Source organism: Aptenodytes patagonicus, chromosome 2 (assembly GCF_965638725.1).
Source record: "Aptenodytes patagonicus chromosome 2, bAptPat1.pri.cur, whole genome shotgun sequence".
Taxonomy (NCBI): domain Eukaryota; kingdom Metazoa; phylum Chordata; class Aves; order Sphenisciformes; family Spheniscidae; genus Aptenodytes; species Aptenodytes patagonicus.
The window spans coordinates 123,376,449-123,399,765 of record NC_134950.1 but is presented as its reverse complement, the minus strand read 5'-3'; the positions used below and the strand labels follow the sequence as shown (position 1 = coordinate 123,399,765).

At 44.7% G+C, this 23,317-nt stretch overlaps 2 protein-coding genes across 5 annotated transcripts in view; one reads left to right on the top strand and one right to left on the bottom strand.

Moving 5' to 3' along the window:
• The window catches only part of DNAJC13 (DnaJ heat shock protein family (Hsp40) member C13), a 57,745-nt gene extending 52,361 nt beyond the window's left edge, over positions 1-5,384 (top strand). For 3 of the 4 annotated variants that reach the window (XM_076331060.1, XM_076331057.1, XM_076331058.1), the window contains 3 exons: positions 64-207; positions 1,071-1,170; positions 4,520-5,384. In XM_076331060.1, the coding sequence (XP_076187175.1) occupies positions 64-207; positions 1,071-1,170; positions 4,520-4,617 (342 nt within the window). In that variant the 3' untranslated portion in view covers positions 4,618-5,384. Of the gene's footprint in view, positions 1-63; positions 208-1,070; positions 1,171-2,976; positions 3,089-4,519 lie in introns of all 4 variants that reach the window. The other variant, XR_012994703.1, reaches the window with a different exon arrangement.
• Positions 5,385-6,812: 1,428 nt separating this feature from the next.
• ACAD11 (acyl-CoA dehydrogenase family member 11) overlaps positions 6,813-23,317 on the bottom strand; it is a 40,887-nt gene continuing 24,382 nt past the window's right edge. The window contains 10 exon segments of the mRNA XM_076332108.1: positions 6,813-7,118; positions 7,121-7,164; positions 7,664-7,773; positions 7,980-8,002; positions 8,222-8,309; positions 11,633-11,772; positions 19,479-19,550; positions 19,744-19,829; positions 21,367-21,398; positions 21,400-21,434. Of these exon segments, the coding sequence (XP_076188223.1) occupies positions 7,060-7,118; positions 7,121-7,164; positions 7,664-7,773; positions 7,980-8,002; positions 8,222-8,309; positions 11,633-11,772; positions 19,479-19,550; positions 19,744-19,829; positions 21,367-21,398; positions 21,400-21,434 (689 nt within the window). The 3' untranslated portion in view covers positions 6,813-7,059.

Genomic DNA, 23,317 nt, shown 5'->3' with positions numbered 1-23,317 from the left:
GTAAAACATCTGTATGGAACTTCCTAGTCCCTGTTAAGACAACTCACTTGAGTATGTTTGCAGGCTTTGAAAGCAGATTTGGTCCCTTATCTTCTAAAGTTGCTTGAAGGTATTGGTCTCGAGAACCTGGAAAGCCCATCTGCAACAAAAGCTCAGATTGTTAAAACTCTGAAATCCATGTCTCGCAGCCTGCAGTACGGAGAACAGGTAAGTACTGACAGGTCCTTAACTGGGCTTTGTACACTTGGAAGATTGAACTCTGAACATCCCTTGTTTAATCTTACGGCTGTCCTGTGCATCATTCCACCTAAAACGTTAACATCATGTAGCTACAAAATCATTATGGGTTGGAACGTCTCCATCTCTTTCTTGTGGAGAAGTAATTGGTTCAATGCACGTGAAGAGCACTAGTTAGTAAAAAAGACAAATCCCAAGTGCAGAAATGTTCAATAAGCTAGTAGGCTTCTACTGACAACTCTTCAGAACTTCTGTTAGAAATGTAAATTGCTCTTTTGTTTCCTGGATAAATACTGTTGTAGACAACTGCAGCAGTGTTATGGATGTATATTCAAGTTGGTAAAATTTGTCCCAGTAAGTGTGCTAGTTCTTGGTGCCTTTCTCTTACCCTTGTGTTGAAAGCTTTCTCAAAGAGAGGGAAACTGGGGACAGGTCTCTTCCTCCAAGTTGGCCCTGTCTTGCTATAGTACAGGAAAAGTCCTGTTCTACCTCAGCTCTAGATGCATGGCAAGTGGCTGCTTGCAGGGTTGCTTTTCCTTGTCACCTGACTGGGGAATGAGGGAGAAACTCAAGCTACTAAATGACTTTTCTTTATGAGCCTTCTTGCATTATGTTGCAGAATTCAACTGAATTGAATTGAATTCTGCACAATTCAAATGAAAAAGCAAGTTGCTACCGTCTCCTTGGAAATGTGCGATTCTGTGTTGCAGCCTAAACTACCGCCATGCTATTTTGTAATCCCTTCTGAATGGTTTGGTTCTAGAAAATGTGTTTGTTCCCCTAGAACATTACAAATGTCACTTGCTTACTGTTAAACTCTTCAAATACTGTAGGTAAATGAAATTCTGTCTCGTTCCTCTGTGTGGAGTGCCTTCAAGGATCAGAAACATGACTTATTCATTTCTGAGACGCAAACAGCAGGATACCTCACAGGTTGGCAACCCTTTCCTATTTATGTCCTGAGCCATACTGAACTGTTACTTAATTGTCAGACTTGACTCTGGAGATAGTGTTTATCCTCAGGATCTAGTGCCATCATGTGGCCTGAACATTCAGTGCTGTAAAAATACAGTAATTTTTTAACACACTTATCAAAAGCCAAACACTTTTGTGGTTGAGAATATATTTCTCTGGATAGTCTTTGCTGTACCTACTTCTAAAATATCAGAGCAATGGAATCTGGACACTGGCAAGCCTTGCAAGTACCCTGTAGTGATAAAGCAGAGATGTAATCAGAACTAATGAATGACATAACTTTCCATGCTTTCTCAGGATCAGTCTACTTTAGTTCTAGAAAAAATTGTTTTGCAAGGTTGGGGGGGGAGGAGTAAACTTTCTTCAAAATCACTTAGACTTTGTCTGTGTTAATTGTCATGTGAATTATGCTGCTTTAGTGTCAGGCATGTAGTTGTAGTATTGGAACAGTTTGAATGTTAATAGCTCGGAGCGTGAGGCCGTGTTCCAGTCAGACCTAGTGCACCGGCAGGGCCCTTCTCTGGTGGGAGCGGCCTTGTGCCTGTACTTGGAGCTTGCGGCATATACTTGAATGCACCTGTGGTGCACCCTGGGTGAGTCCCCTGCTGGTGTCACCAAGACTGAAATGGCACCCCAGGGGTGCCACCCCAGTCCCACTAGCAGGGTAGAAGAGCATAGCTGTGCGTGCTGTGTGCTGCGCACACATAGAGGATAGCAACTGATGTGAACCTCCTTGCTGGTAATGGCATGGTGTGGACATAATCCTAGAACAGTTACATCATAGCAAATTCTGGTTCTTCCTTCACTCGTGTGCAGCACTTGATAGACACATCTTTAATGACTACATTCTGCTGTACCACAGTACAAAACTTTGCTATCACAGATTACTTGCTACATCTGAAAATATTTTATGTAATGACATTGTAGCAAACTTTGTCTAAAGCAACACATAATGCAAACTTCTGACTCCTCAATAGCCATCAGCTGAACAATCATTTGGTCGTAAAAGTTTAGCCTCCCAGGTAAGGTTTTAAAGTCCTTTTGTGACAAGTCAATATGAACACTCCCATGTGCCGCATGGAACTTTCTCATCTAACCCAATATAGGAATCTTGGTAAAGCTTTTGTGTTACTGAATTAATGAGGTATAAATCAGATGGCCACATAGACAGGAAAGTTTTGGGTTTTTTTTCTTGCAAGATACTAGCATGTGTTTTGAGAAAATGAAGCAAGAGCCTTTCAAGTCAGGAATTAGACATTCTAGAAGCAGATGCTTAATATTTTGAGAGCAGGTATATGGCAACACTTGATGCGTTTTTCCACACAGGAAGACTTGGTGCTTTAGCTCTGAAGAGGAGTTTTCTGTTTATTGCACCATTTAATGCCACTTTGACAAAGAACGCTTGAACACTTGATTCATTTGGTACTGAATTTCCTTGGCATTTCATAAATACTATAAATTAGAAATATGAAGTAAATGCTGGCTAAGAACTGAAACTATACCAGCCATTGTCAGGCTTGAGACTGGGGGCAGTATAGCTATCCAATTGCCTTAAGGCCTGTGCTGCATTTAAATTGTCTAATGTTTAAGTGCTTGCAAATGTAGGATGAAGGTGCTGTACAAATGCAAAGTATAGATGGAAACCAAAGGACAAGCTTTATTTTTAACCTGCCTTATCTTGTATTCTGCCTTATGTCTTGCTTCAAATTGCTTTGCTATTTGCACTTCCCTTGAAACTTCCCTTGCTTATTTCTCTTCCCTCAGGTGTCTCTTCTCCTTCCCTTCTAACTGGCAGCAGTCCCCTTCACCTGAGAAGTGGGCTTTAGATCTGCTCTGCCAGGCAGCTTGCTAACTTCTGTGTAGCTCTCTAAAGCAGGTAGATACCATCTTGCAAAATGCACGCTGCACTTGCTGCATTCCAAGTAATAGATGCATGTCATAGAACTGTAACAGATGTGTGGTCCCAAACTGCAAAACACCGATAAACTTGCTGCCTTCAAGCACACAGGAGCAGAAAACTAACAACTGCAGTGGCTGATACTTGCTGGTACTACAGATGAACTAAACTTCTGAAGTATGTTAGGAATCCTCCGTAATGGAAGAGTTTGAGGGACAAGAGAACTTGTGGAATTTTTGCACTAGGACCTGTAAAAGTGGGTCTGGCTCTTGGCAGGTGCCACTGATGGGCTGGCAAAGAGAAGTCCCCTTCTGAAGCCAGAGAGCTTTTTTTTTTTTTTTTTTTACCAAAGGCACTGCTTGCTTTGCTCTCTTGCCTGCAGTAGTAGCGTAGGACTGTTTGCAAGGAGACAAACCACACTCTGATGTTCTGGCTCCAGGCTGTAGTGTGAGAAGAGAGGGTGGGGCACGAAGGGATAGTAAATTTGGGAGAACTTGGTGAGGGTGACTTAAGGGGGGAGAGTAAAGGACCCAGCAGAACTTCCCGTGTTGAAGATTAGCAGTGTAGGCTGAAGGTCTAATACCAAGTTGATCACTGTATTGATGCAGGAACATGTTGCGGGTTGGCAGTTTTTTACGGTCGTTAATCTGATAAGAGTTGCTGTTGAAACACCTCATGCTGCAACATAAGTTTTATTGTACTTGTTGAAAGTTTCTATATGACTAAATTTTAAACTCCAAGCTTTGAGGGAGAGGGGCTTTGTCTGCAGTGCAAAACTGACTGCCCTTACAGTAATCAACAGAGATCTATTAATGGTAAGGAGTTCCGTATCTCCAATACAGTTTGTGTATCCCAAGAATTGCTGTTACTTTTTCTAACTGAAGGCACGAAGAGCTGCCTAGACAAGTGTAAGGCAGTTCTGCTTGTTCACGGGGCAGTGCATTGGGCTTCCTTTAAATATGCAGCTGGGAGAACCTTTGCAACACTGAAAGCATAAATGTGGAGCCCAGTAGTGGAATGCATGCCTGAAGTCACTTCACTTCTGCAGCAGGTCCTTTCCTTAGCGAAGGAAGGCCACCCCCTCTTTACTGCCACTTCCATGGTGGAAGGTGAGATGGATAATGCTGGTTGGTTGGGGTTCTTTTGTAACTTACTTGGCACATCAGAATAAAAAATGCTGAACAAGTCTGAGAATGGCCTCCACAAGCTACTCCACTTAGTGGACTAAGATGCCTTAATTCCTAGTGTTCCTAGATTCCAAAGAACCTAAACAAAAACTCTTAAATGTTCTTCTTTAAGGTGTCTGGTTGACTTAGATGATGTATTTGAGTGTTACCAGAGGGAATAAAGCTGTTCAGTCACTCTTTAAAATCAAAACTAATCACCAATATTCTGTTTTCTTCCCGGAAGGCCCTGGAGTTGCTGGTTACCTTACTGCAGGGACGACATCATCCGTAATGCCCAACGTACCACCCCCGGTAGACAACGAAGTGGGAGATGTCAGCTAAGGACTGGAAATCCTTGTGAAAGAGACAAAGGCAGACTGGCCAGTGATGAGGAACAGCACTTTCCTCCAGCACATTGAAGTGAACTTACTGCCTTTCCAAGTGTTTAATGACAGTGTTATTCCTTTTTCTATGACTGTTTGGTGGTTTTTTGGTGGTTTTTTTTTTTTTTTAGGAAAAAGTCAGTGATTCTAACTATCACACTGTAACACAAGAAAGCACTCTGTGGATCAGCTGAAATGGGTACACAAGAATTTTTTTCTTGTTGTACGTAAGCACATTTTGTTCCTTTATATTTGTTTACAAGACTGTGAATCAAACTTTCCTAGTTTTTATATTTTATGAATTAGCATGACTGGAGTTGAGCTACAGTCTAGAGGAATTGGGCTAAAATCACTTTGACCTCACTGACCCCCCCTAAAAGGGCATCTCTTCTTTTCCCAGTCTGATGTGATCACTCCCATTGAACATGACTTGCAAAGGGTTTGTCCCTGCACCAGTTCACTGATGTCCTTAATCATTAACATTATTTTCTTCCTGAGATCAAACAGCATTAGACATTCGTATGTATAACTGGCTTGACCAAATTGACAAAGCTTCAGCAAAAAAAACTTTAAAGTTGACATGTTATGTAAGAAATTAGTGTAATTGTGAAATGTTCTATACATTATCCAGTATATAAAAACTTTCTATATTGAGTATACATTATACAGATCATTCATATGTACATAAAATTTTAAAATAAAGGGAATTAAGAGCCTTGTTAATGAGATAAAGGTGGTGGTCTTACATAGCTGTTCTTTGAAGGTGTGGGAAATGGGGGCGGTCAGAGACCTTAATTTGAGTGTGGCATTCTTGCTTGGAAGAACACGTTGTGCAGGTCTTGACAGCCTGGAGCAGAACTCCTAAAGGGCTGGTAGTGGTACAGTGCAGGGTGTTTTGAAATACACTTCAGCCACTGACTTGCTGACATTCTCAGCTTCCTAGGAAACATTCTTGGCAGGAAGCAAGAGGAAACTAAGATGGATGGAAATATAAACAATAATTATTGCTTTCTCAGAAGAGATTATCATCTTGGTTTTAAGTTTCTTACCTCATATCAATTCATTATACCTATCTGTGGCAAGCTTCCTGTTCTAGGTACTCTGAAACTGTACCACCCTGACTGACTTCAGCAGCTGTAGCTGGAACACCCTTCAGGTGAACACTCGGCTGTAGGCTCCAGGACAGAACTGGCTGCAGTCTCATCCTGAAGACTGAGCCAAACAGGGCGTCTTCTCTCCAAGCTCGAACACTATGCTAGGGGAGTGGTTTGTTTGTTCATGCAAAAAGTAAACACTTGTATCTGTAAGTTAACCGTTGATCAACCCTATATAAGTTGAAAAGCAACTGTCCTACCTTTATAGGAAGCAGAACTACCAAGGGCACAGTATGCTGTGATCTGCCTGGTTCTGTTACTATCTGAACAAGTTCTCTTGTAAGTCACTGATGTCAAAGAGGATTATTGAAGAAGCAGAGCTGAGGAACTCTCACCTTTGAGAACTTCACAAAGGTGTACTGGGCATAAATGGCAGAGCCTGTTTTGGCAGCAGAGGAGGCCATGAACTGCCCTGCGCCAGTCACTGCTGGTTCCAGCCAAAACTACAGCTCCTCAGAGGGGAAGGTGCCACCTGTGCTTAAATGTATTTAAGAAAGGGTGAGAGCAGCTGGGGCCGAGAGACAGGAGGAAGCTTGTGAGGATGCAGAAAGGGAGACACAAAAGGAAAGATGCAAGGGAAGACAAAAGGGGCACCTATAAGGAAAAATGTGAGGAGATGCGTTTGGAGAAACAAAATGGAGGAGTAGGAAGCAAGGAGTAGCAGACAACCCTGCTACATACTGACCCCAGCCTCCTGTACTGCCCCTAGCCTCACTTGAGGGGAGGTGGGGGAAGGACTGAGTGGAGCATTAGTGAAAAGGAGGGCAGGTGTGAGCAGGAACTGGGGAGGAGAGCGGGTTGGACTGAGGCTGAGCTTTGGAAAGGGAAAAGAAAGGCATTGCCCTCAGTGTTTAGTTGTCATTTAATCAATAATTAAAAGTTTATCCTAGCTTGTGATAAACTAAATGGGGTGAAACTGCTGAGTCAAAACGGCTTTGCCCACACTACAAGGATAAAGAGGGCTTTGGCTCAAATAAAGCACATAGAGTCTGTTAGAGAACAGATTTTATTTAGTGTTACAAAGAACCCAGACAAATTCTGGTATTTACACAGCATTCAGCAAATTTTTAAAAGCAAGCCTCTGATTATTAAATATAATAATTGCAAGTAAAGAGCGAGAGAATATGTATTGCTTCAAGCTAGAATAAAGTTTTTATATTCATCCAATTTTACCTTAAACAACATCATTGCACTGAACAAAATCTTCCCTAATTCTTCCATCCATTTGAGGTGGCTTTATGCCAACATTAGATTTTTGCAGTTAGCTTCTTTGACTGATCGAGCACTTCCCACCTTGCAATTGTTCCTCACCAGGCCTGTCTGCCAGGCACAAGGTCCGTATATAAGCAGACCTGTGTCAAACCTGAGCTGAATTAGGTGTAGATTTCTAACCCTGCCACAGCAGCAAGCCGGTCTGACAGCAGGAGTTCTCAGTGCTTGTTTTGCTATAGCCATCCTTTTAACAATAGTCTCTTTGAAAAGAGCTATCACATGGGAGATACTGCAGCAAAATCGTCCTGGCAGGACTGAGATGTGTGGGCTGGAAAGTCAGGTGGCCTGCTTCTCCCCAGGCCATAAGGGGTAAGACTGAGCTTTAGAAACAGATCCTCTGTGCTGCCGATAAGAACTATTGTAGGTCCAGTGCCAGCCTTTTTTTTTTCTTTTTCTTTTTTTTAGGGTAAAGCAATTGCATTGGAATTGAATTACAAAAGCAATTGTTTCAAGTTTCATAGCTTAAAGGCATATGGACCATTATTTCAGGCTACCTGAGGTAAAACGGCATGTACTGGGTGTTACAAAACTACCTTAACAGGAATGCTTAGAATCTGCAGCTGCACCTCCCTTACTCACATAGAAGCCAAACGAAAATCCTGGGAAACTCCAGCTCCGCCACACACTTGGATTGCAGTGTCAGTCACTTTAAGCACAGCTCGAGGGACAATGACTTTGGTCATGGCTACCTGTAGTTAGAAGAGAACTCACATCATCAGTAACAATTTCATAAACAACTGAAAATATTTATCTAACAGTTCTACTGAACATTGGTATCTCGCAGTACATTCCTTCCTCCTTTGGACTGGGTGAGTGCTCTGCTGTTCCTGTTCCCTGGGTACGGACAGACAGTCACCCAAAGCTACCTCATTGTGTTGAGACAAATGAGCAATACCTGAACTTCTTTAATTTTAAATACTTTATCAGATTGATCTCAAAGTTTTAAACTGAGAACACTTTCCATTCTCGTGACAATCAAAAGCACATCTTAAGGCCATCTATTTTCAACATGAAGCTATGCTCTATGATCAGGAGGATAACTTTTAGCAATACGTTTTAGCTTATCTTTCAACCAGTTGAATGTACAGGTATTACATCCCATAGTCCTAGCTCTAAGGCTGGCAAAGAAAAACTTACCTCTTTTCTTGCTGGCTGTTTTTAGGGTAAGCAGTCAAGCCTGTTCTATGCTAAGGTGGCATTCGGCAACCCAGTGGGCAACAACTCCCTGCAGAAAGCAAAGCCAGCGAGCAGAAAGTCAGTTAATGCCTCCTAGTGTGTCTGGGTCAACCTGCCCTAAGGAAGACACCCTGATATCTCAGCATGTGCATGTTCAGCCATTTAGTGACACCCTTGTCCAAATTAAAACCAGTTTGATGCATGTAATCTAATACGAGGAAAAAAAGAAAGAAAATGACTGACAGAAATAGTAGACAGAGCAGTTCTTTTCCTGGCAGGAAAGAGGATAAAGGGGAAAAAACCTGATTCTGGCACACTCATTTCCTGGTCAGACCCACTGCCTGCTAGCCATTTTCCTGAAGCCCTTCAGAGCCTGCTTTTTACTTCCTGCTTTCCTTTACCTGCTACCAGGACTCACAACCATCTGTCTGTGTAACGTGCCCCAGTATACAAAAACTGGGTGGGGTGAAAGAGGAGAGGGATCGGTTCTGTTCTGGTTTGTGTTACGCACCCAGGTGAACAGCTGCAGGGTGGTGCCTGCTGCATCTGTCTGTTCACACTGATGATAAATTAGTAGCTCCCTTGATCCAAAAGAAGTTATGGTCTTGGCAGCCCTTCCCTGCTCCTCTTAGCTAATTCCCCTCTGCTGCCAACATACCACAGTAGAAAAAAATGTTCATGTGATGCTTGTCAGTGCAAAAGCTGTTTGGAGCCTGAGCCAGCCTCGGGTATACGCTCCTGCCTGGAGTGTGGATGTTGTAGCCTTGGCAGCTGCAGGAGGCACGAGCAAACGTGCAGCACTCACTTCAGTGCAAAGTCTGGGGGCTCGGCTTAGCTCATGCCAGCAAAGGTGGTCTGAACCCGGGTGGAGGAGTTCAGACATGCTCCTCTGCCAACAGCTCTGGGGGGGTTGTAACTAACTGCTATGTGGGCGGTGGTGACAGTCAGCCTGTTACCCAAGGCAGCCAACAGCCTCACCTCTTCCTTAGCTAGCCTAGAGCTGTGAAGAACCTGCGCTGGCTATGCAGCTGGCCTCCAGGGCTTGCCTGTGGCTTCATCAAACATAGGTTTTCCTTTAACGAGCTTCTGAGAAATAGAGTGTGCCTCATCCAACTCATTAACTCTAGGTTGTGGTCGTGAATGGAAGTTTGGCAATGACATGACTGGAAAATGGATATGTAAGATTATTCCCCCTGGATCTGTACAAACAATTTTCTATAACCTATGCCAGACACTAATTCAATTTCCTCTTTCCGTTGCCTTTACTTGTTTTTTCCAATAAAGTAATCCTATCTGTTGTATAAGACTGAGGAACACTTGAAATGCGATAGGCCAACTACTAAATGCTGATGGTTCCTACAAAAAGCAGTCATCTTTTTTAGTATTGTAGCAAGCTCTCTCTCACAAAACAGTATTTCAATTCCAGAGCAAGATAAGACCGAAACATCCCAAAATGGCCTTGGATTGGTCTGTACTTTTATAAGTAAGTACAAATAATTGAGAAAAGAAGTAAAATTTTTGGTCAAATTTAGACCCTTGAGTGTCTCCAGTAATCATGAATGGAGATGTCTAGGTGACAAATTCAATACACAAAAATGGTGAATTCAGATTGTAACTACATTGGCTTGCCAATGTGACGCCCATCTACAAGAAGGGCTGGAAGGAGGATCCAGGGAACTACAGGCCTGTCAGCCTGACCTCGGTGCCGGGGAACATTGTGGAGCGGTTCATCTTGAAGGTGCTCACAAGGCATGAGCGGGACAACCAGGGGATCAGGCCCAGCCAGCACGGGTTCATGAGAGGCAGGTCCTGCTTGACCAACCTGATCTCCTTCTATGACCAGGTGACCCGCCTAGTGGATGAGGGAAAGGCTGTGGATGTGGTCTACCTGGACTTCAGCAAAGCCTTTGACACCGTCTCCCACAGCATTCTCCTTGAGAAGCTGGTGGCTCACGGCTTAGACAGGGGTACTCTGCGCTGGGTAAAACACTGGCTGGACGGCCGGGCCCAGAGAGTTGTGGTGAATGGAGTTACATCCAGTTGGCGGCCAGTCACAAGCGGTGTTCCCCAGGGCTCAGTTTTGGGGCTGGTCTTGTTCAATATCTTTATCAATGATCTGGATGAGGGGATCGAGTGCACCCTCAGTAAGTTTGCAGACGACACCAAGTTGGGCAGGAGTGTTGATCTGCTCGAGGGTAGGAAGGCTCTGCAGAGGGACCTGGACAGGCTGGATCGATGGGCTGAGGCCAACTGTATGAGATTCAACAAGGCCAAGTGCCGGGTCCTGCACTTCGGCCACAACAACCCCATGCAGCGCTACAGGCTTGGGGAAGAGTGGCTGGAAAGCTGCCTGGCGGAAAAGGACCTGGGGATGCTGGTCGACAGCTGGCTGAACATGAGCCGGCAGTGTGCCCAGGCGGCCAAGAAGGCCAATGGCATCCTGGCCTGTATCAGAAATAGTGTGGCCAGCAGGAGTAGGAAAGTGATCGTGCCCCTGTACTCGGCCCTGGTGAGGCTGCACCTCGAATACTGTGTTCAGTTTTGGGCCCCTCACTACAAGAAGGATGTTGAGGTGCTGGAGCGTGTCCAGAGAAGGGCAACGAGGCTGGTGAAGGGTCTAGAGCACAAGACTGAGGAGGAGCAGCTGAGGGAACTGGGGTTGTTTAGCCTGGAGAAAAGGAGGCTCAGGGGAGACCTTATCGCTCTCTACAACCACCTGAAAGGAGGTTGTCGCGAGGTGGGGGTCGGTCTCTTCTCCCAAGTAACAAGCGCTAGGACAAGAGGAAACGGCCTCAAGTTGCACCAGGGGAGGTTTAGATTGGAGATTGGGAGAAATCTCTTCACCGAAAGGGTTCTCAAGCATTGGAACGGGCTGCCCAGGGAAGTGGTTGAGTCACCATCCCTGGAGGTATTTAAAAGACGTGTAGATGAGGTGCTTAGGGACATGGTTTAGTGGGCATGGTGGTGTTGGTTTGATGGTTGGACTCGATGATCTTAGAGGTCTCTTCCAACCTTAATGATTCTATGATTCTATGATTCTACAGAAACATAAGCTGTATGCCTGAAAAAATACCTATCCAAACTGATCAGTGAAAGCAGAGAAAAAACCCACAGTGACAAAATCTGTATTCAAATCCAGCAAAGGATATCCAAGTCATTGCAAGGGAAAAAAAAATCCCGTAGGTTATAGTGAAAAATGGGAGCCTCGCAATGTGATTTTTTCCTTTGCCACCTGAGGCATCATGAATAGGAATTCAAGGTCAGGGCACACCTATTGCAGTGTCTATTATCAGAGTCACAAGGTTCTGTGTGGGCAAAACGAAGGGTGATGGCTGGAGCATGTGAATTGAGTCAAAGAGGGAACATGCTTACGTGGTGATACAGTTTCTTCCCGAAAGTCTCTCTCTGTGCTGCCTGCCGGCACATTATCTATAAAGCCGTTTCAGCCACACCAAGGGACCTCATGCAGTGATGAAGCTGACCTTGAGCTATCTCAAACCCCCTTCCCTCACCTGGTTGGAAAGAAAAACAGGCACATGCAGACTCCGATTCCCGCTTGAAAGGATCCATGGCTCCGAGCAGAAGTGGCCTCATAGCACCAGAGCTAGAAGCAAGATTCTTAAAAGTTTATTTTGCAGAACTGTTGTGCTTGTTTACTCCAACTAGATCTATATTGATACATTGTTAATAATACAGCACAAAGTACACTCTAAGATGGTTTCTGAGAGGGGTTGATTTACCTGATTGTCATCCTTTAACCCCAGTCGGCAACCAAGCACCGCACAGCCGCTCACTCACCCTCCCCACCCCCCATGGGATGGGGAAGAGAATCGAAAGAGCAAAAGTAGGAAAAGTTGTGGGTTGAGATAAAGACAGTTTAATAATTTAAATAAAATAATAATTATGATAATAATGATAATAATTTTAAAGACATTGTAATGAAAAGGAAAACAACAAGAGAGAGAGGAACAAAACCCCGGAAAAACAAGTGATGCAACCACTCACCACCCACCGACCGATGCCCAGCCAGTCCCCGAGCAGCGATGCTGCCCTCTGGCCAACTCCCCCCAGTTTATATACTGAGCATGACGTCACATGGTATGGAATGTCCCTTTGGCCAGTTTGGGCCAGCTGCCCTGGCTGTGCCCCCTCCCAGCTTCTGGCTGGCAGGGCATGAGGAGCTGAAAAGTCCTTGCCTGGTGTAAGCACTGCTTAGCAACAACTAAAACATTGGTGTGTTATCAACATATTCTCATACTAAATCCAAACCACAGCACTCTACCAGCTACTAGGACAAAAATTAACTCTATCCCAGCTGAAACCAGGACAGTATCCACCCCTTATTCTGTACCATCTACGTCATGCCCAGATCCCACACTTTCCAATACCTTCTAATTAATCAGCACCACTTTTCCTGTCTTTTGATACATACACACAGATTTCATTCCCTTGGTCTATGGGCCATCCCTATAAAATGTTCGGTGAGTTCATTTAGTCCACAACTTTGGGCTCTATCTGTCATAACAGTCCTTCAGGGCAGGAGAGATGGTGTGTGGTGTTGGATTGTTGCATGCTGAAGCCAGTTCTGGTTCCATCACCACTGCACTTTGTTCAGTTTCATCAAAGTTCATTCTTGATTCATCTAGGTGATTCTTACTGTAATACTGTTCACATGGCATATAGCCACCACAGAAGTGATGATATCCAGTATTATATAGCAATTAACATTATACAATTTAATTCATTGGCTATTCTCACCCAAAATCAAATCCCCTTGAGGTACACATCGGACTTCCCCATCCTTCCGCATCACCCACCAAGTGCACCCAGGTCCTTGAGCAAAAGCAATCCCACGGATGCGTTTGCCTTTGCCCGAGGCAGGAATAACCCAAACTGTTTTCCCCAGCATATTTTTTATGTGCACTACAGGGACTTTATTCCCATCTACAGTACGTAAAAGTTCTGACTGGGCAGGGCCAGCTCGATTGGCAGATCCCCTCCTGTTGACTAACCAGGTGGCCTTTGCTAAATGTGTATCCCAATGTTTGAACGTCCCACCACCCATTGCTCTCAGCGTAGTCTTTAACAGCCCATTGTATCGTTCAATTTTCCCAGAGGCTGGTGCACGATAGGGGATGTGATACACCACTCAATGCCGTGCTCTTTGGCCCAGGTGTCTATGAGGTTGTTTCGGAAATGAGTCCCGTTGTCTGACTCAATTCTTTCTGTGGTGCCATGTCGCCATAGGACTTGCTTTTCAAGGCCCAGGATAGTGTTCCGGGCAGTGGCATGGGGCACGGGATATGTTTCCAGCCATCCGGTGGTTGCCTCCACCATTGTAAGCACGTGGCGCTTGCCTTGGCGGGTTTGTGGGAGTGTGATATAATCGATCTGCCAGGCCTCCCCATATTTGTATTTCAGCCATCATCCTCCATACCAGAGAGGCTTTAACCGCTTGGCTTGCTTGATCGCAGCGCATGTTTCACATTCATGGATAACCTGTGCCATAGTGCCCATGGTCAAGTCCACCCCTTGATCACGAGCCCATCTGTATGTTGCATCTCTTCCTTGGTGACCTGAGGTGTCATGGGCCCACTGAGCTATAAATAACTCACCCTTATGCTGCCAGTCCAGATCCACCTGAGCCACTTCAATCTTAGCAGCCTGATCCACCTGCCGGTTGTTGTGACGTTCTTCAGTGGCCCGACTCTTGGGTACGTGAGCATCTACGTGATGGACTTTTACAACCAGGTTCTCCACCCGGGCAGCAATATCTTGCCACAATGCAGCAGCCCAGATGGGTTTGCCTCTGTGCTGCCAGTTGCTCCGCTTCCATTGCTGCAACCACCCCCACAGGGCATTTGCCACCATCCATGAGTCAGTATAGAGAGAGAGCACTGGCCACTTTTCTCGGTCAGCAATGTCTAAAGCCAGCTGGATGGCCTTTACTTCTGCAAATTGGCTCGATTCACCTTCTCCTTCAGCCATTTCTACAACTTGTCGCATAGGACTCCATACAGCAGCTTTCCACCTCCGACGCTTTCCCACAAGACGACAGGACCCATCAGTGAACAGAGCATAGTGTTTCTCATTTTTTGGTAGTTTATTATACATTGGAGCCTCCTCAGCACACGTCACCTCCTCCTCTGGCGATATTCCAAAATCTTTGCCTTCTGGCCAGTCCGTGATCACTTCCAGGATTCCTGGGTGACTGGGGTTTCCTATTCGAGCCCGTTGTGTGATCACCCACTTACTCCATGTAGCATCAGTTGCATGATGTGTACAGGGGACCCTCCCTCTGAACATCCAGCCCAGCACTGGCAGTCGGGGTGCCAGGAGGAGCTGTGCTTCAGTGCCGATCACTTCTGAAGCAGCTCGAACCCCTTCATATGCTGCCAATATCTCTTTTTCAGTTGGAGTATAGCGGGCCTCGGATCCTCTGTATCCCCGACTCCAAAACCCATGGAGTCGACCTTCAGTCTCCCCAGGTGCTTTCTGCCAGAGGCTCCAGGTAGGGCCATTCTCCCCGGCTGCGGTGTAGAGCACATTTTTTACATCTTGTCCTGCCCGGACTGGCCCCAGGGCTACTGCATGAACTATCTCCTCTTTAATTTGTTCAAAAGCTTGTCGTTGCTCAGGGCCCCATTTGAAATCGGTCTTCTTCCGGGTCACTTGATATAGAGGGTTTATGATCAGACTGTAATTTGGAATGTGCATTCTCCAAAAACCCACGACGCCTAAGAAAGCTTGTGTTTCCTTTTTGCTAGTTGGTGGAGACATGGCTGTTATTTTGTTGATCACATCCATTGGGATCTGACGACGTCCATCTTGCCATTTTATTCCTAAAAACTGGATCTCCTGTGCAGGTCCCTTGACTTTACTTTGTTTTATGGCAAAACCAGCCTTCAGCAGGATTTGGACTTTTTTCTTCCCTTTCTCAAAAACTTCTTCTGCTGTGTTGCCCCACACGATGATGTCATCAATGTATTGCAGGTGGTCCGGAGCTTTACCCTGCTCCAGTGCAGTCTGGATCAGTCCATGGCAAATGGTAGGGCTGTGTTTCCACCCCTGGGGCAGTCAGTTCCAGGTGTACTGGACGCCCGTCCAAGTGAAAGCAAACTGTGGCCTGCACTCCGCTGCCAAAGGGATTGAGAAAAACGCATTAGCAATATCGATTGTGGCATACCACTTGGCTGCCTTTGACTCCAGTTCGTATTGAAGTTCTAGCATGTCCGGCACAGCAGCACTCAGCGGTGGTGTGACTTCATGCAGGCCACGACAGTCTACTGTTAGTCTCCACTCTCCATTAGACTTTTGCACTGGCCATATGGGACTGTTAAAGGGTGAGCGAGTCTTGCTGATCACTCCTTGGCTCTCCAGTTGACGAATCAGCTTATGGATGGGAATCAGGGAGTCTCGGTTGGTGCGATATTGCCGCTGGTGCACCGTGGTGGTAGTAATTGGCACCTGTTGTCCTTCGACCCTCAGCAACTCCACAACAGAGGGTCCTCCGAGAGACCAGGCAAGGTGGACAGCTGTTTAATTTCCTCCATCTCCAAGGCAGCTATACCAAAAGCCCACCAGTACCCTTTTGGGTCCTTGAAATACCCTCTCCTGAGGTAGTCTATGCCAAGGATGCACGGAGCCTCTGGGCCAGTCACAATGGGGTGCCTCTGCCACCCATTCCCAGTTAGACTCACTTCAGCCTCCAATACAGTTAGCTGTTGGGATCCCCCCGTCACTCCAGAAATACAGATGGGTTCTGCCCCTGTATAGCTTGATGGCATTAGGGTACACTGTGCACTGGTGTCTTATACTCCTGCGGGTCTGATGTGCCAGGCCATTGAATGCACACAGTCCAGTAATCCCGGTTGTCCCTTTCCTCCACCTGGCTGGAGGCAGGGCCCCTCTAGTTCTGGTCATGGTATCCGTTACTCACTTGTAAATGTGAATCAAAAGTCCCTTCATTAAGATCAGAAGTAAGATCAGCCCTTCTACTCTGTCTGGGGAACTGCTCACTGGAAACTGGAGCAGCAATTTTCCTGGAATAACCCCCTTTTCTGATTGTTTTTCCTTGCAACTCACGTACCTGTGCCTCTAGGGTCGAGGTAGGTTTTCCATCCCACTTCCTCATGTCCTCTATGTGGTCATACAGATAAAACCACACGGTGCCCCATGGTGTGTATCCACTATATGCTCTCTCTTGAGCAGAATGCTGATTCCTAATAGCTGAGATACTGGTCCATACAGGTGGGGAGTAGGACCTATCCTCTTTGAGTTGCTGGACCAGTTTCTCCACAGCCGAGATGAGGGAGGAAGAGAGACTTTCTTCATATTCCTGGAGTTGACCAGTCAATTCATCCACCGTTGGCCCCTCTTCATCTTTCCAGGTCATTACTGCCAATGAGTTGGCATACGACGATGGTGTGCTCCATACAAACTTCCACCACATGGGTCGTGTGCACCTGACTTCATCTGGATCTTCAGACAACTGTTCATTGTCCAGGTCACCATAAATCACCTCCAGCACAGCTAATTCCCTCAGGTACTGGATACCCTTCTCCACGGTGATCCACTTGCCTGGGTGACATACAACATCTTCCTTGAAGGGATATTTTTCCTTTGTACCTGACAGGAGTTGCCTCCAAAGGCTGAGGAATTGTGTCCCTTTTCCAGTGCCCCCTTCCCTGGAAAGGGATCCCAGCTGCTTGGCTTCCCTACCCTCTAATTCCAGGCTACTGGCCCCATTATCCCAGCATCGGAGCAGCCAAGTGACAATATGCTCAATTGGACAACGACTGAAATCTTCTCACATATCTCGCAGCTCACTCAGGGATAGGGATCAGGTGGTTTCCATCTCCTTTATGAGTTCTTCCTCTTCCTCCTCTCCTCATGATAGCCCTGCTTTTTCATCATCCCTTACTAAACGAGCTGACTTTCGCTTCCAGCATTTCTTCTTGTGTATAGGGGCGACTGATACTGGCACGGGTTGGTTCTCTGGTTCAGCTGCAGTACCTGTCACCGGGGCTGGAGTAGCCGCAGTGCTTGTTGCCGGGGTTGGCGTAGCCACAGTGCCTGTCGTGGGGGTTGGAGTAGCCACAGTGCCTGTCGGTTTGTTTTTCCTCTCTTCTCCCTGAGGGTGCTGCATAATACCGAGCAGTGTTTGGTAGTTACTAGCCAAGGCCCAGCACAGTGCAATAGGTTGTGCCTCTTTGGAATAACCACAGCTTTTTTTTTTCAAGCATTCTATCACTGCATCAGGATCTTGTAATTGTTCAGGAGTGAAGTTCCAGACCACCAGAGGTGAGAAGTTCTCTAAGTACCTGCTCGTATTCTCCCACATGCCGTGCCACCCATGACCATCCGGCCTCAGGGCAGATCTCTGGGTGATTTTTTAAAATAGTTGTTTAACCCTAAACAAGACCTGAAACACATTCAGAAGACATAGCAATAGGAGCATGCTGGCTTGAACATCCCAAGGATATTCAAAATTCTCGAAAGCTGGTATAACTAGCCTGAAGAAGAAAGGGAAGGTGAAAGAACAGGGGAAAGTATCCCCCCATCTTCCCCATAGATTGGTTCTCCGAGGAGAAAAGGTGAAGAGTGTCATTATTAATAATTTCCAAGAGATGGCACCCAAGGTATGGAGATGACAACAATACCAAATACAAATACCAAATTAGTCTTTTTACCAGTAATATTATCATACCATAAATCGATGTTACACAGTACAGCAAAATGATAAACCTGACCCATCTCCCAGAAATGATGAACAGTACCGCAGGGAATACCTACTGCAAGTGAGGATTTATATAACACAACCATGCAAACAAATAAAACAACATTGTGACCAGCAACTATTAAACTAATATAATGAATGCTTATAACAAATTTATTTTAGCATGCTCTGGTCAGATCTGTTGTTATCTCAACCCTTCGAGCCCTACACTGGGCGCCAAAAAGGACTGTGGTTTAACCTCAGCCGGCAACCAAGCACCACACAGCCGCTCACTCACCCTCCCCCCTACCGCAGTGGAATGGGGGAAAGAATCGGAAGAGCAAAAGTAGGAAAACTTGTGGGTTGAGAGAAGAACAGTTTAATAATTGAAATATAATAATAATAATAACAACAGTAATAATAATAACAGTAATGCAAAGGAAAACAACAACAGAGAGAGAGGAACAAAACCCAGGAAAAACAAGTGATGCAACTGCTCACCACCTGCCAACCGATGCCCAGCCAGTCCCTGAGCAGTGATCGCTGCCCCCCGGCCAACTCCCCCCAGCTTATATACTGAGCATGACATCATATGATATGGAATATCCCTTTAGCCAGTTTGGGTCAGCTGTCCTGGCTGTGCCCCCTCCGAGCCCCCTCTGAGCTCTCATGCACCTCCTTGCTGGCAGAGTATGGGAAGCTGAAAAGTCCTTGACTTAGTATAAACACTGCTTAGTGACAACTAAAACATCAGTGTTATCAACATTATTCTCATGCTCAATCCAAAACACAGCACTCTACCAGCTACTAGGATGAAAAAAACTCTATCCCAGCCGAAACCAGGACACTGATTTAATTTAAATGTTGTTAATCTTACATTGAAAAACACATATATGAAATTTGGTATGAGAATTTGGGGGAAGACTTTGAGGTTTCCAGGTCCTAGGGCTATTCAAGAGAGGAAGCTCTTTCAGGGAAATAAAAATAGCAGAGAGGAAATACTGTAAATCCTGATTTCTTCTAAGTGAGAAGTAGAGCAAAGTTCTCCCTGCAGAAGGTCACAGTGCTGGCCTGCTCATTCTTTCTTTCTTTTTTTTTTTCAGTTCTGCTAAGTCTGCAGGCACCCAGGCTTGGATGGCCACAGACTACAGCAGAACACTCTTTTTAAAAGTCTGTAAAGTCTATGAGAACTGGTTCTGGAGAAAGAACTCCACTGACTGACAGTGTCTGCTTTGCTCTACTTCAGGGAAGTGATTTTCGCATGACAGCTACAGATGCCCTGCTTCCTTCAATCACCTTTCTGCTCTAAACAAGTTACATTCAAGCAGCAGGTAGACTGCTAAAGGAAGAGTGGGCTCCCTCTTACATGTGTTAGAGACCCTGGCTTAACTGACTGTAGCTGTTTACAATAACTTATGGTGATTCATGAAATATACCACCATTTCATAAAACTTGGTTCATTGATGTATGTATTAAAAAGGAATTAAAACTGAAACTCACCTGGTATTATATTGGAGACAGGTACTCGCACATCATTAAAGTGTATCTCAAAATGTCCTCCATGGATCTCATCTACAGGGACAGAGAAAACACAACAGCAGGGTAAAACAAAGGAAGATAAAAATACAGGCCTTCAATTCCTAACCCTTTTTCTATGTATGCATTTTACTGATTTATTTCATATACAATATTTATTAGTATTACTGCAGCTCCTGAGATTACTAACAAATTAATACACATATAGCTGATAAATATTATCACCTACCCAGATAGCCAAACACTGAGAGGGGCCTTATCAGCTTCAGCCCTGGAGTGTCCATGGGAACAATGATCATACTGTGCTGCTCATACCTGATCAAGACAAAATGCACAAGTTACAATTAACTTTGAGCCTCCCTTCTGTCCCCTCCCTCCACTGTTTTTATTTTCTATCCTCAATTTAGCACTCGCATAAAGCCCATGTTGAGATTTACCTATACCGATTACAGCCCTCCTGCCTGCATGCAGTGGGCATGCATGCTTCAACACTCCTTGAATCACCAGTCAACATGTAAAAATGTTCTACTGGCATCTAATGCACCACGACCAAAAAACTACTAGTTCTGTCACTTCTGTGCAAGTACTTCTGTATCATCCAGTCCATTTCCTCCACAACCCACACCCACACCCCCGCGCATTTCTTTTTTGTTCTCAAAATATGTTTATCATCATCACCATCTTGGCTTGCCTATAGTTTAGGAAAAGAATCCCCATGTTTAAATTCCTTCAGAATATTTAAGGTCAGTTAGTAGTCACACGGAACTGGAGGTGACATCCCAGGTCCCTGAATTCAGTCTCCAGTTCTAGCAAGTGCAGTAATCTCCTCCATGAACTTCCGTTCAGCTTCGAAGAGCTCAACAGATGCCACTGTCTGTACAGCCGTTGGACAAACCATCCTGTATGTTGTAAGCAAGTTACTGTTTGCTTCTCAATGGAACCTAGCCAAATCTAAAAACTTAAGATAATCAGTGGAATTTGGGCTAAAATCCAACTTAGAGATATAAATGTTCCAATTCTTTTGTATTACAAGCTGTGTGATTTTAATGAAATCAGTCATGAAGCATTTTATTCATCACTTGCGTAAGTTTTTGTAAAAGACAATTTTAGTTTGGTAATAAGAGTTGAACAACATTTATTTTAAACAAGAAGAGGGAAGTATTATATTTACACATATAGGAATGGAATGAGTAGGTCCGATTAAATATGTGCACTGCTCTCTGCTCACACAACTTCACATAACAAACATCCCATGTTTCAAACTTAACTTTCTATACCTACAGATAACTTTGTGAAAAACCTGGTAGATAACTTCAGGTCTCTGATGTGCCACTTGTACTCATTCTGTTCAGGAAAGCTCTGAAAAGTTTTGGTTTTATTATGATTTAAGCAAGCAATTCTTACTCTTGTTAATTGTTTTATGTACTATACTTATGAAATAAATTGTAAGCCAGAGATAGTTGCTGGTTGAACAACTGATGCAGACTAAAACTAAGGTGACCAAGATAAAGTTAGTGAACCCCCCAAAATTTCCTGATCCAATTCATCACACAGCTGCATGAACACTAGAGCTAGTGCAATGGAGGGGGGGAAGCACGCGGATGCAAGCTGGTGACAGTGAAAAGGTTGGGAGGCTTCAGTCATCAGCAGCTGACAGCAAAACAGGAGCTTGGTCAGCAACATTTTTCTCTAAACAGACACATGCACAGGTTTAAAACTCCTCTGTAATTCACAAGCACATCCAACTGATCAAGGCAATTAATGGTATTCCACTTAACAAAATTTTTGCAAGCAGTGACTCCTCCAGGAAACAAGTTTTAGGTAACTCTTTGAATCTCCTCAGAATCCTTACCTGGAGGCTGAGGAGTTTTTCGTTTTGCCCATTAACAATTGTGACTTTGCAATTTGGGTTCCCAGCACCTTAAAAAAGTCACAAACACAAAAATAGTTTTCAATATTAAAATCTCAATGTAGAATCAAATGAAGTTTCATATGAACAAGTCTTACTCCCTTCCTTTCGTGACACAGGAGCAAAAGCATGCGATCTACTTCTGTGTTTATACTCTGAGTAATCAGACTTAAACAAAATACATCTTATTGCTTAACATGTAAAAGGGAGTTGACTTGTGGGGAGGGGAACAATGAAAAGCCAAACATCCAAACCCTCCAGGAACCAGCTCCATCATCTATTCCTATGTAAAAGAGAACAAGAAGGTACTTGAAATGGAACCTAATTACTTCTGTCTCCATTACAGCTAGCAATAAGTGCGATACAAAAGCACACCTCAAGGTGAGATGCTGCCATTTGAAAAGTAAAACTTCTTAAAGCTATAAAGACTGGAGGATCTATGTGGGAATGAAATGCCGACCACATTATAACCAAATTATGCAAATAAGGCTATTAAAGGATTACCATGATGCCTTTACTACTACTTCAGCGTACCTTCTCTGGAATGAAGGTTTTTTCCCCCCTTTACGCAAATGATTTTAGTTTGCACTTCAAAGAAAGATCTGAGTGGAAATTGTTACCTGAAAATAATCTGCTAGCATTTCAAGCCATTGATAACATTATTTGATACAAGTCTTTGTGGCATAAAGCTAGCATTTTAATCATAGAATCATAGAATCATTAAGGTTGGAAGAGACCTCTAAGATCATCGAGTCCAACCATCAAACCAACACCACCATGCCCACTAAACCATGTCCCTAAGCACCTCATCTACACGTCTTTTCAATACCTCCAGGGATGGTGACTCAACCACTTCCCTGGGCAGCCCGTTCCAATGTTTAACCACTCTTTCAGTAAAGAAATTTCTCCCAGTCTCCAATCTAAACCTCCCCTGGCACAACTTGAGGCCATTTCCTCTTGTCCTAGCGCTTGTTACTTGGGAGAAGAGACCAACACCCACCTTGCTACAACCTCCTTTCAGGTGGTTGTAGAGAGCGATGAGGTCTCCCCTCAGCCTCCTTTTCTCCAGGCTAAACAACCCCAGTTCCCTCAGCCGCTCCTCATAAGACTTGTTCTCCAGACCCTTCACCAGCCTCGTTGCCCTTCTCTGGACACGCTTTAACACCTCAACGTCCTTCTTGTAGTGAGGGGCCCAAAACTGAACACAGTATTCGAGGTGCGGCTTCACCAGGGCCGAGTACAGGGGCACGATCACTTCCCTACTCCTGCTGGCCACACTATTTCTGATACAGGCCAGGATGCCATTGGCCTTCTTGGCCACCTGGGCACACTGCCGGCTCATGTTCAGCTGGCATAATGTACAAGTCCTAAAGAAGAATCTACCATTAATTAAAATGGCATCTTATTTCCAAGAGCCTTAATCCTCACTATCTTTTTCTTTAAAGGTTTCTTGGTACCAAAGCATGCTCTCATTCCTTTCAAAGTCTCACACAGACAATAAAGCTGGGGGAAAGGGGGAAGGATTATACCTGACATATGTAACAATCAGTAAATTTTTTATTGCTATCTCAATGCAGATGACAAGCTTCGCGGAGATTTAATTCAAGATTTGATCTGCACCAACTCGGTTTGTTTTGAGGTCAGAAACACAGATGACTTTTTAACTTCTCTGGCAGCTGTCACCACAAGGTTTGGGAGCCTCTGGTCTAGACAATACAACCACCTGGCTTTGAGCTGAGCTACTTCCTCCTAAGAACAGCCACTGTGATGGCCGGTGTCCTGGTTTTGGCTGCGACAGACAGCCGGGAAGTGGGAGAGACATTTATTTCGTTCTGATAAACACTGCCCATTTTGAGGGCCAGACTGCTGGCTGTTTACTTTCCTCCTTTGCAAT